Source organism: Macrotis lagotis, chromosome 1 (assembly GCF_037893015.1).
Source record: "Macrotis lagotis isolate mMagLag1 chromosome 1, bilby.v1.9.chrom.fasta, whole genome shotgun sequence".
Classification (NCBI taxonomy): Eukaryota; Metazoa; Chordata; class Mammalia; order Peramelemorphia; family Peramelidae; genus Macrotis; species Macrotis lagotis.
Window position 1 is genome coordinate 798535193 of NC_133658.1, and position 13535 is coordinate 798548727.

General features: G+C 39.0%; 1 protein-coding gene across 2 annotated transcripts in view; it reads right to left on the minus strand.

Moving 5' to 3' along the window:
• Positions 1-7216: 7216 nt before the first annotated feature.
• Positions 7217-13535, minus strand: part of RAB6A (RAB6A, member RAS oncogene family) — a 67593-nt gene continuing 61274 nt past the window's right edge. For both annotated transcript variants that reach the window (XM_074216846.1, XM_074216845.1), the window contains exons 7-8: positions 10529-10595; positions 7217-9418 (exon numbers count right to left, since the gene is read on the minus strand). In XM_074216846.1, coding sequence (XP_074072947.1) covers positions 9354-9418; positions 10529-10595 — 132 coding nt within the window. In that variant the 3' untranslated portion in view covers positions 7217-9353. The remainder of the gene's footprint in view (positions 9419-10528; positions 10596-13535) is intronic.

Genomic DNA, 13535 nt, shown 5'->3' on the forward strand with positions numbered 1-13535 from the left:
CAAACATATAAACATGTATGTATATATATTGATAAATGACATAGATTTGTACCTATAATTTCAACTCTTTTTTGTTTTCATTTTTTTTTAGGTTTTTGCAAGGCAAATGGGGTTAAGTGGCTTGCCCAAGACCACAAAGCTAGGCAATTATTAAGTGTCTGAGGCCGGATTTGAACTCAGGTACTCCTGACTCCAGGGCTGGTGCTCTATCCACTGCGCCACCTAGCCGCGCCCCCTAATTTCAACTCTTAAAAAAATTCTCCATCACACTCTTATAACTCACTTGACAGTAATTGTAGTATGTTTAGTAGTAGTAAAAGTAGCATCTTTAAAAAAATCTTCTTTGCCTCTATATTTTCCTCTTTCCAATCCATTTCTCATTTCACTATCAGGATAATATTCCTACTGATCTGATCATAGGATGAAAAATGTAGAACTGGAAGAGACCTCTGAGCCAATTAGTTCATACAATTCCCCCTTCCCTCCAGCCCCCCACATATACACCTTTTCATTTTCCAGATGAGGAACAAGTTTAGTAATTCAAGTTCACACAGGTGACATTTAAACCTTTGGTTACAAGATTATAGATTTAGAGTTGAAAGAAATCTTAGAAATCATCAAGTATACCCCTTTCATCTGGAAACAGGCACAAAGAGGGTAAATGATTTGTCCAGAACCACCCTGTTAAGTGTCTGAGGTGGAATTTAGGCCCACACATCCTCCTGATGTACAACACCCTACCCACTGAGCCACCTGGATGCCCCTAGGGCTCATGTGCTTTTCACAGTGCCACATCATGTTTCTGCTTGTGAAACTTCCAATAGTAGTACTTAGTAGAGTTCACGACTAAGCATGGTATTCCAAGTCTCTTTAAAGTTCCCCCCAGTGACACCTCCATACTATTTTTATTGTGAATTTCATAATTATCAACATTCCCAAATGCAAATAAAAAATACTTCATAAAGATGAACCTCTGTGACAATTTAAGTGTCTATTAAATATAGCAAGGTAGTGACAGAATTCATCCAGGTTGCATCCTCTTCTGAGTTTCTTTGTGGATATGTAGTTACAAGAAGGCTCTGAATGAGGTCACTAGGTGTTAAAGAGGTTTTGAGCTAATACATCAAGATTGCATCTAGCTAAGGGCAGCTAGGTGGCGCAGTGGATAGAGCACTGGCTCTGGAGTCAGGAGTACTTGAGCTCAAATCCGGCCTCAGACACTTAATAACTACCTAGCTGTGTGGCCTTGGGCAAGCCACTTAACCCCCAATTGCCTTACAAAAAAAAAAAAACTTAAAAATGTCCAAAAAAAAGATTGCATCTAGCTGACTTTAGGAGGAAAAATTGACCCCACTCAGAGGGTCAAGATTGGCTGAGAAAAATAACTCATGCCTCAGGGAGATGGATTGAAATAGTTAAACCCTGAGGACATCGAAATTCAGATCAGAGGTGGGTGACTTAGTATCTTTGAAAATGAATCTGGACCAGTAGGAAACACTGCATTCAGTTGCAGATAGATTCAGATATAAAAGACCTTAGGGAGGGAGAGACAACCACCTTAGGCAGGACCTTTGGCAATCTGGAGTGAAGCTGAGGAGAGGAGACCCTTAGAACCAGAGTGAGAACTCTGCAAACACACAAAAGACATCTGGGTCCTAATGTCAGTCAGTCAATCCACGTTTATTAGACACTTACTAGTCAGGCATTTGTTAAAATGTGTTGCAAAGGCCAAATACAGTCCTTGCTCTCAAAGAGTTCATGATCTAATGGGGGATACAATATGAAAGCAGCATGTACAAACAAAATAGAGAGAATAAATGGAATAGAAGGTATAGCCTAGAATGGGGGATAGGTAGTGGGGTGTCAGGAAAAGTTTCTTGTGGAAGAGGGGATTTCAGCTGGGATTGGAAGCTAGGGGAGTGAGGAGATGGGAAGGATGAAGGAGAGTATTCTTCAGTCATGTTGGCCTGCTGGCTGTTCTTCACACAGGATGTTCCACCTTCTGTCATTTTGCCTGTTCCCTTGCTTTGAATACCCTCACTCCTCACTTCTGAATCTTAGAACACTTGGATTTTTTTTAAGAGTCAGTACCACATGACTAATATGGAAATATTGCAAAAAAGATGAATATTGAATACTAATTTACACATACTTGAAAAAATAAAATAACATTCAAAGGTTAAAAAAAACCCAACAGTTCAAATTCCATCTATTTTGCTATCCAGTAGTCTTTTCATTATAACTAGGATCTCTCACTAAACAGAATAATCTTGTTCATTTTTCCCTCTGTTCATTATACACATAATTGTTAGATGCCTACTGGATGCAGAGGGGAAGATGCACAATTTAAAAGATTCTTGCCCACATGGAGCTCACAATCCAGCTGTCTAGTAGGAAGACTAAGTCATATTAACATGAAATAATGTAACTATCAATAGCCCTTGCTCTAAAGGTATGACATATACACAGTCAACAGTGTTAGAGAAGGCAAGAGGAGATGAGGAATAGTATCCTGCAGAAGATGGCCTGCAAGCTGAGTCTTAAAGGAAGACTAGGGTTCTAAGAGTCCGAAGCGAGGAGCGAGGGCATTTAAAGAAAAGGAAACAGAAGACAGAGCATCATGGATGAAGAACAGCAACTGGGCCAGGACTGAACCGTAGAGACAGGAATAGAGAATTGGGCAAGAAGACTAAAAAAAAAGGAAGGGGCCAAGTTGTGAAGCACTTGAAGTGGCCAGTGGAACTTTAAATCTGATCTAAAGACAATAGGAAGCCACTGGAGTACATTGAGTGGAAGGGGAAGTGACATGGTCAGAATTAAATATTTTTGACAGCTAAGCAAAAGATGAATAGATGAAAGACAGAGACAAGGCAGTTAGATCACTTAGGAAGCTATTGCAGTGGACTCAACAAGGGCTGGTGGGAGCATGAACTCGGAGAGTAGCTGAGTGAATAGAGATTAAGGGGATGTGTACCAGGGATAATGTGGAGGCAGAAACAAGATTTGGCAAATGATTGACTATGTCAGGTGGTAGAGTTGGAATAATGCTAATGTTGTCTTGGGTGATGAAGTTCAGGAAGTACAGTGATGCTAATGAAAGGAAGAAGGGAGGTGATGTGGGGGGATAGAGTTCTGTTTTTGAATAAGTTGGGTTGACATCCAGTTTAGGGGCGGCTAGTTGGCACAGTGGATAGAGCACTGGCTCTGGAGTCAGGAGTGCTTGAGTCCAAATCCAGCCTCAGACATTTAATAATTACCTAGCTGTGTGGCCTCGGGCAAGCCACTTAACCCCATTCATTGCCTTGCAAAAATTAAAAAAAAATGTCCACTAGGCAGTTGAGGATGTAAGGCTGGAACTCAGGAGAGAGATATTAGTGCTGGCTGTATAATTCTAGGAATTATTTCTATAGAGGATAATTGAAGCCATGGGTGGTTGTGAGGACACCAAGAAATTATAGAAGAGAAGAGGAACTAGCATAATCAGTTAGCAGAAATGACTTGAATGAAGATTCCCCACCCCCCGCCCCCAAAGGAGATGGGAGAAATCAGATGAGAGAATGCTAAAGAGGAAAATCAAATGAGAGCAGCATCATAAAAATCTTGAGATCGTTAAGTAGATGGCTTGTGTCAAATAGATGAGGAAGGAGAAAAGAAAGGTTATTAGATTTGGCACTTTAAAGGGTCCTTGGTAACAGTAAGGAAAGCAATTTCAATTGAATGATGGGGGAAAAGCCAGGCTGCAGAGGGGTCAAGAAGCTACCCAGAGAAGGCAACTTTACATTCTCCAACCATTTCTGTCTCAGTACTGAGGACCAGATTTCTCTAGGGGAGCTCTTCCTAGCTACACCTGACTTACTGCTTGCCAGGTCTCTCCATCTGGTTTCCATTCTCAAAATATCCTGTGTGCTGAGAAGCTATATTTCAGGGCTCCTTCATTGTTCTTGCTTTCTCTCAGGATCATTGAGCTGTTGTCCCCTCCCTTTCCCAACTCTTTCTAAATCAGAGGCCTTAGGTCATAGCCCAAATCCTTAGGGCTGGAGGAACAATCTCAGAAATACCCACCTCCTCTCGTCATCCTCCATTAATTAGCCAGTCCTATCTAGACATAACAGAACCCAAAGAGGTTTAGAAAGAAGCACATGGTCTCTGTGTACATAAGTTTCCAGTTCAACCTTTCTGCTTTCTCAGCTTAAGGGGCTCCCATCCATCTCACACTCATGTCGGCCCTTTAGCAATTGCTGTGTTAAAAGCAAAGGAAGACGATATAAGTCCTACTCGAGTCATTAAAACCCAGAAAGATACAACATAGAGAGCTAGTGTTGAAATGGAAAATAAATAGGTTAGAGGGTTTGCTCCCTCCCATTAAGAAAGCTAATGGCCATATTCAGAAAAAGGCCACTAGGCTATTAGACAGGTCCTTATTTGACTCTTATGACATAGCTTCCAGTCTTTGCTAATGCATCAAATGGGAGAAGGTATATGTCAGTGTGCCATAAGTGGCAGAAATTCATAAAAACAAAGTCCTCCAAAAACAGATCTTAGAACAGAGAAAGATAATGGTCAGAACTGCAAGGATCACAAACTGGGTACAAGTGCTATTTCCTCATGAGTCTTTTCATGAGTTCTCTAGTTATAAATTCTTCCTCCTTGAAATTACTTTGCAAAATTTTGTATTAATTCATCAGTTGCTGTTGCCAATCCAAACAGATTGTAAACTAATTGAAGGTAGAGATTGCTCCATTTTTCCCAATGGTATCCTCAACATTTGGCTGGATCAACAGTCCTGAATCCAGTCCAACATACTCATTATATTGGCTGGAAAAGCTGAGGCCTAGAAAGGGGAAATAAACTACCAAAGGCAATGGCAGGGTTCTGACAAAGCCAGATTCTTGAATCCCAGAACAGTGTCTTTCCACTATTCTACATTGCCTCCAAGGTACTTTGGTCCAGAAGCATTTTTCAAGGCACAACAGCTATCTTCTGACCCAAAATGGGATAATTAAGAGAATGGAGTCACTTATAAGACATCATCTGCGGAAGGCTGAGAATGAAAATTACAATGAGGGAAGACAGGAACAAGGGCCAGCAAATGTATATGCCTGCTGAGAATAGTTAAGAGCTGCCAGAAATAAGCATTACTGTGTGTAAACGTTTTGTAGTTCATTGTCTGACTCTATGAACCTATTTAGAGATTGTTTTGGCAAAGATATTGGAATGGTTTGTTATTTCCTTTATCTCATTTTTGAGGAAACCGAGGCAAACAGGGCTAAGTGACTCTGTCCAGGGTCACACAGGGCCTGTCTGAGAATGCATTTATACTTTTGTCTTCCTGACTCCAGGCCAGGGGGCTCTATCAGCAAAATATAGAGATGGAGGGTTGTTTCCTGGTGGGTATATCTTCTCTATTAGCTCAGAAAGAAGCCCCATTACCATGACTTGCAAATTAAACTGCTTACATGGTCAGAAATATATTACTTTTATAACATAATGAAAATGGAAAATTTATGTTTCTCATAGCCTTCCTATTTGGTAGGCAATTTATTTTTTTGAGTTAAGATCCTGAAACTACCTGGTCTATCATGACGTGTAGGGATACACTGAGGCAATATTTCTCTCTCTAGTCTTACAGGGGTCCAAAATAACAACTATCAAACATTCTTCCCTAGGCAATGTTTTGTTTTCTGACACTAAAACTACTTGGGGAAAAAAATAACCCCTCATCAAGGAACATGCTGGATACATCTCTTTATGCTCACACTTAACTGATAGTGACAAATAAGAAACAAATAACTGTTAGCTGGGTTGGAAGTCTTAATGTAGTAGAAAACAAGATTCTTTGAAAAATGGAGGTGGCTTTGGATCTGGTCTAAAATATGTTACAAAGAATCTGTGCTCTTCTGCAAGTTTCACTCTGAACTGTTATCTGACTTGCAAAAGCCATTAGGCCAGATAATCCCAGAGGCCTATTTCTTTTTTTAAAAAAAAGAGAAATGAAGGGGCAGCTAAGGTGGCACAATGCATAGAGCACCAGCCTGAAGTCAGGAGGATCTGAGTTCATATCTGATCTCAGACACTTAATAATTACCCAGTCGTGTGGCCTTGAGCAAATCACTTTAGCCCCACTGCCTTGCAAAAAAAAAAAAAAGAAAATCCTATATTAATTTTTTAAAGCTCTGAAGTTTACTGTTACATCTGTTTACACTTGAGTTAATGAGAAAGAATGCTATATATAGACAAATGCTCACTGTACTCATTGAGGTGGGCAAGATGCCCTCACACCTCATCAGACTTTTTCAAGAGTTGCTGACCAAAAAAATCTCATCATCAACCTCTTCAAGAGCCCTTCTGTACTTTAGTAAGGCTGGTCCTTGGAAGACAGAACTATGCCCATCACTGAATCTATTTCTGTAGTCTTCCCACTGTGGAAAGCTTGTGCTTTACTGGGAACCTTTGAGAAGTCATCACCTCCACAATGCGAAGCTAGGTAGACAGTAGAGAGAGCACTGGCCCTGGAGTCAGGAGGACCTGAGCTTAATCCGGCCTTAGACATTCAACACTTACTAGCTATGGGACCTTGGGCAAGTCACTTAACCCCATTTGCCTTGCCAAAAAAAAAAAAAAAGAATGAAATACCATCACTTCCATACCAAAATGAGAACTTTAGTACAAGAATGATGATGATCATACTACTACCAACTTACATTTATGTAATAATTTAAAATTCTCAGTGCTTTTCTTATAACTTAAGATAGACAGTACTAGTATGAGTCTCTCCATTTTATATGTGATGTCAGCTAATTCTACCTCAAGTGAACTCAAATAATCAGGATCTTTCCTAATTATTACTATTAAAACCAAGTTAGTAGACTCCACTGAACATTAGGTTCTCAAATCTAGGACAATTTACAAGGTGGAGCTAGGGGCCGAGAGGAAAAGGTGGGGAAGGGAATAATCATAGGTTTTCTTTTGTGTTATACTCATATTTTATTGCAGCAAATAATGTGGTTGTTTAAAAAATATTCTGTAACACAAAAAGACATCTCCACTACAGTTTAAAATCCTTAAGTCACCTTTCTCCCTAAGAATACTTAGTTCTATATCAAAAACTACAAACTTACCTTCCTTAAGAAATATACAAAGGATCCAATGTTTTCATGAAAGCAAAGAAAGAACAATTCCCTACCCCACCAGAACCCTAAAAAAGGATTGATCCATGCCATATTTAATTAATATTTATTTCAGGACATGCCATGTCAAAAAAACTTGCCTTTAACAACAATATTGCATTATAAAAGCACTTTCCATCCCAATTTGCCTTTTTTTTTTTTAATGTAAGCTATTGGTATGAAGACTAATGCTAGTTCTGAAACCCCAATTGATGGACTCTTTCATTTCATTCCATAATCCAAGCACTTGGGGCATACTTCCTGGTGACAAAGAGGGTCTGGGGAGGAAAAGAAGTAGGTGGGGATCTTCCCAGTTTATTAGTTTTTGAAGGGCGAAGGATGGGGGGGGGGATGATGTTTCATTGAAATTTCACCTTTATTATATTATGTTAAGTAATGTTTACAACAGATTCCAGAATGGCCATCCTGCACTAATAACTCCGCAATTCTCTTTCTGCAAACAATGTATTTACAAAAGTGTTTATTGACTTACACAGCAATCTCACAATAACTAGTAAAGGATAAAGGGTGCACTCCTAGTATATTGTTTGCAGTGTTTTATCCGGGGTGTGTGGGGGGGGGGATGGTGGTTTAAGGGTGGGGAGGCGCTACATATCGCCACACTGACCAAGCTCTAGACAGATTCCTTGACACAACAGCCAAAAAGATGGGAAGTAATTTTTTTTAAAAAAAGGAACAAAGGCAAGGAAATAAATATCACCAAAGGAAAAATTGTTAATTGTATAATTGTTGTAGCTTAGTTAAATATAAAACTAAATTCCTGGTTAATTAACCAAACTATACAGATCTAATGGAAAAAACCAAACCTACTTGGAAGACCCAACATAAAAAGGCCAGAAATTAATGGCATACGCCTGCATAATCTTGCATTTCATTTCTTCTCTCTCCTTGTACACAAAGACTTTGAGGGCTTATAAGCAAACTGCTACTCTCTCCAACTTGACCTCAAATGTCCTGAGCAAAGTATGTGCTATTCTTCTGAGGGTTTTTGTCCTTTTGTTCAGAACCTTTCCTGCCAGTTATACCAGGGCAAAACCTGAACTCCTTCCACTTCTTTGGGAAGTTATGCTTAGACAGTGCCTTGTCACTGCACTGCATTAAAGATAGAGAAAGAAGGGGAAAGGATCTGTTGCTATTAAAAGGTTTCTCATTACTGTAATAGCTCCCACTTAATAGTCTTAAAATTTGATGGGAATGTCTACAAGATCTTTTCAATTTTACCACTAGGAGTGGATACAATTATTTTATAAAATGCAACATGAATGGAAATACCTGGTTGTTTTCTGCTTGCAGTGTTTAGATAAGCTTATATGAAGGGAATCATTTCTCTTGTTCAGAGAGACTGTCAGTCACTATTAACTGGCTCCCTTTAGTGTGTTCAAGCTGACTCATTCAAAAGGATCATTCCCTAAACCTATCCCCCCATCAAAGCTGTCTTTTCCATAATGCCAGTTGGCTTTGTCTCAAGGGAATTCCATGGAATGAGCTAGAAAAAGGTTTGTTGTATCACTCTTTGCCCAAGGACAGGGGCTGGGGTTATACCTAATGCTGAAGGCTGACTCAGATACACCAAATCTGCCTGCCTTGACTGCTAATGGGCTACATCTAATTTGCTTTGTGAGGCAAGGAAATGGTATCAGGGGCAGGTTGGTTTGGGGGAATAGTGGGGGAGAGAGAGGGAAAGATCAGGTGAGTGCTATTCTGAACATATTGCTCCTTAACCAAGTCAAACTCAGACCTTTAAGATTTCCATAATTTCAAAGTGCACTATCATAAACATATTTTAAAAAAAGGAACAAATGTTAAGAAAATGTACCTAGTTTTTAAAGTTATCACTGGAATATGCTGGAATATTTTGGCTTTTTTATATAAATAATGAAGACACTGACATATTGAGAGTGTGAGAGAATGTGTGTGTGGTGTGTATGTGCATGTGTGTGGGGCATGTGTGCATATGCATGTGTGTGTGTGTGTGTGTGTGTGTGTGTATGTGTGTGTGCTTGTGAAGCTAATAGATCATCTCCACGAGACAGCCAGCAATGATGAATCGCAATACGTTATTACTGAAGGGGGAAGGTTCAAGCCAATATTCACACTGCAGTCAATGAAGAATAAGGGGGCAAAAGCAGTGAGGTTCTGGGGAAGGATTCAAGGAACCATGTGGTATTAGCAGGAACAGCCTCCTTCGTTAACTGGTGGCTCCTGAGGCTTTTCCAGTTTTATGTCAATCACTGAAGGAAACACAAGTTAAGAAAGAATAAATGAGAAGATAGCAATCTACTCTCAGTTCCCAAATGAAGCCACCACCTAATTGCAGACATTCACACTTGCCCTCTACAATAAAGGCAATATGTGGTGCTGGGAAGGAACAGGCAGAACAAAAACAAAACCCTTTACTGGGCTCTAAAAGCACCTGGACATTTTGATTTGTACCTCTTCAAACATCTTTAAGGATAGACTGCATGTAAGAAAGAGCCCCTGGCACTGATGATGGTAGATTGACTCAGGGCTATCAGGTCTATGGTGCTGACCAGTTTACCAGGTATACTCTTCATAGACTTCTGTCATAAGTAAAGGTAGAAGGTAGAAGTCTCACATCACTTTCATTTCAATTATGCAGAAGCTATGTATCTGAAGTGAATGAGTCTGCTCAAGACCAGACAACAAGCAGGCTGGGAGTTGAGATACATATTCCTGCCTTCAGGATCTCCTAGCTGGACTAGGACACTTTTACAAAAAAAGATACTTTTCCCTGCCCACAAAAAGTTAACAATTTTGTTGAGCTATTTATTAGACATATATACAGGCAAACCCAAATACCTAATGGGAGTAAAAGTGAACAGATTAGGTGGGACAGGACTTTAAAACACTGAAGACAACAAACAGTGGGAGTCTATAGCTGCCAATCAATGCCCTTGGAGAATCCTTTCTTTTAAGAGGTAAATATGTTATCTCAGTGTGGTCCAGAACTCACATCTCCAGCAATACTCAACATAGCTGTGTCTAACCAAATGGCATCTCTACTATCTGTTCCATTATTCCATGTCAGCATGACACAGGAAACTGAAAGGGAAGGAGGGTAGAGAAATGACTAGTAGCTCTTCTAGAGAGGGTCTCCAGTCACTAGGCTAGACCATGCAGGAGCAGGAGATCTGGGAATAGCTTCCTGACTATCAATTCAAGGGCACCACTAGGACTATGCTGGGGGTACATGCCTTGATTAAGCAGAGCTCTGCATTTCCTGTTAAAGGCAGCATCATTCTCCTCCCAACCTGCCCTCACAATGTTGGTGTTAAAAATAAAACTCTCTTAAGCCACATTGATGAAAACATGAAGGATACTGTCTTCTCTGCTTTTGTCCTGTGTGCTCTCCATCCCAGGCAAGGCTGCTGCCACACGTCGGAAAAGCTAGAGGGGGAGAAGAAAGAAAGTATTAACAAAGCAAGGATTGAGTAAACACACCAGTATAAACCAAGACAGAAACTTACTTTCCCTAGGAAAAAAAATCTCTTTACTACCACTTCTAGAGCCCTTTTATCATTTTGCTGTACTGTAATAGCCTTCTTGCCTTTACTTTTTGCCTACCCTCAAAATAACCCTTAATAGGCTTCCAGACTTAACCTTCCATGCATAGAACTGATCTGCTCAAAACCTGTGGCTATTTACTGCCTGATTAGCAAAGTTAGAAGGGCAGCTAGATGGCACAGTGGATAGAGGGTCAGGCTTTTAGCCAGGAGTTCAAATTTGACCTTAGACACTGGCTGTGTGACCGTGGGCAAGTCACTTAATCTGTTTGTCTCAGTTTCCTCAGTACTCTGTCTTTGCTTAAATGTTTACTTTGTCTGAAATTATTCCCAGCCCTATCTGTTGGATCTGAATTCCTACTCTCACTCACTCTCTCTCTCTCTTTATATATATCTATCTATCATATTATCTCCTTTAGGGCAAATAAAAAGGATTTTTGTGGACCATTTATTGACTTAGAAAAACACCTATTAACATTGTCTCTCTTCTACTGAATCTTTATTTATTGTTTTACACTTTAATCTGGGAGGTTGGCTAAACCTCTGCTTTTGAGCCCATAAAACATTCTAAGAAATGTTCCAATATCATGAAACATAATTTATGATCTTTTTATGAATTTTCTTCCTGGAACACTATAGATGAACATATTAAATGAAAAATTCAGGAAACAATCTATTACTTAAAAATCAGGCCCTGCAATCATAATGGTGTATTGGAATAGGAAGCCAAATTTAATTAACTTTTCACATTTATAAAGCCATGTTTTATAATCCTTACAAAATGTTTGCATCTGAACAATACTGTGAAATGGATGTCTACACTATACTCCTTTCCTCTCACTCCTTAATGTCTGGCAATTTGGCTTTTAACCTTATCTCTCAAATGAAATTCTCTCTCCAGTTTCCAGTTCATTGCTAAATCCAATGGCCATTTAAATTCTTTATCTACGATTTTTAACATCCTCCCCCTATACTGTTCTCCACAGACTTCTGTGACACTGCTTTTTCCCAATTCTCCTCTGACTTGACTACTCTCACTGTTATTTCTGTGGCTAATCCTCTTTCTGTTTCTTTACTTGTGGGTATCTTCTATGACTATTTCCTGTATTCCTTTCTCATTCTCTATTCTCCTTTGGTGAGTTCATCAACTCCCATGGGTGCAATTGCCTCTATGAAGAAGATCCAACTCTACAAAGCCACTTCTAATTTCTGACCTTAACTCTAGTCCCATATTACTATATACCAGTTAGAGATCTCCATTTGGACATTGTTCAGGTACAATCTCCTAACAACATCCTATTGAAAATTTTCCATTTTTCCTATTGCTTATTGGACAGGATGTTAAAACACAGGATCCATGAACTTGGCTTTTAAATTATTTTGATTATGGCAACTTAATATAATTGATTTCCTTTAAAAATTCTATTTTATGCATTTAAAGACATTCTAGAAAGGCTCCACAGATTTCACCAGTGTACCAAAGGGGTTTATGATACATGAAAAGGTTTAAAACCCCTTGCTTACAAGCCCTTTGATCTTCCACGATATATATATATATACACATACATATATATACATACATATATATATGTATACACACCATCTACCTTTTCAGTCATATTATTCCTCTTAATACACATTTTGTTCCAGTCAAAGTGATCTTATAGCAATTCCCTGCCACACACATAATATTCCATCTTTTACATTCAAGCTTTTGAAAAGTGGTCTCCAAAGATCATCTAACAGAATGACTCTTTCTTCAATCTCAGCTCCAGGTGCCAGCTCCTACCTGGGCCTTTACATATCTTACAAGGTTATCAACAGTTGCTACTCTGTCAATTACTTTGTATTAACTTTAACTGTGAACCAGCTCTATTAACACCTCTCCTCTCAGCCTGTCCTCACAGAAGCTCCTTGGTTTTTGTGTCCTCTACCTGCAACCCAATGTCATCTATGTAACAGGTACTTCCTATCAATGAAGTCTATGTAATGGCATATGATTAAAAACCTCCAGTTCTTAGGACCCCATATCTTCTTGTCTAATACAATTCTGCTTGTTTCTATATGTAGTTCCTTTCCAGAGTTGTCTCTTTGCAGATAGATATAATTAAATCTCAAAATTACATACATTTCATGTCATCCATACAACTGTTTAAAAATACATTTGTTCTCCTGAATATACATTAATATTCTTTTTGACAAAGCTCTTATACTCCCCAATAGAACTTTTCTGAAGACCAAAAGTTTATATCTAAGAGGCTCAGATTTTTGGTTTTTCTTCCCCCCCATAAGTATGGGGCATAGAATAAGGGTAAGTTACAAATTTTTGCCTATCCCTTAGAGAAATCATAGAAAACAGAAATTTTTTTAGAGCTAGTTTGGACCTTGGAGTTCATCTAGTCAAAAGTCTTCCTTTTAAAAACTCAGAAGTTAAGTGAATTGCCCAAAATAAAGCCAAACCAAAAAACATATACTATCAGTATGAAAACCAGGTATGAAGGGCAGCTAGGTGGTACAGTGGATAGAACTCCAGCCCTGTAATCAGGAGGAGCTGAGTTCAAATCCAGCCTGAGACCCTTGATAATTGCCTAGTTGTGTGACCTTGGGCAAGTCACTTTTAGTCCTATTGCCTTATAGAAATAAAAAATTTTAAAAAAGAAAAGAATCAGGTCTTCTATATCAAAATCAAGTTAGCTTGTGCTACCCAAATCTATTCCAAGAATAGCTAAAAATATAATGTTCAACTTCAGTTTCTTCATTAATATTAATATACAGTATACATACAATATGATTTTCATGAAGTCATATTGCTTCTATAATCTAG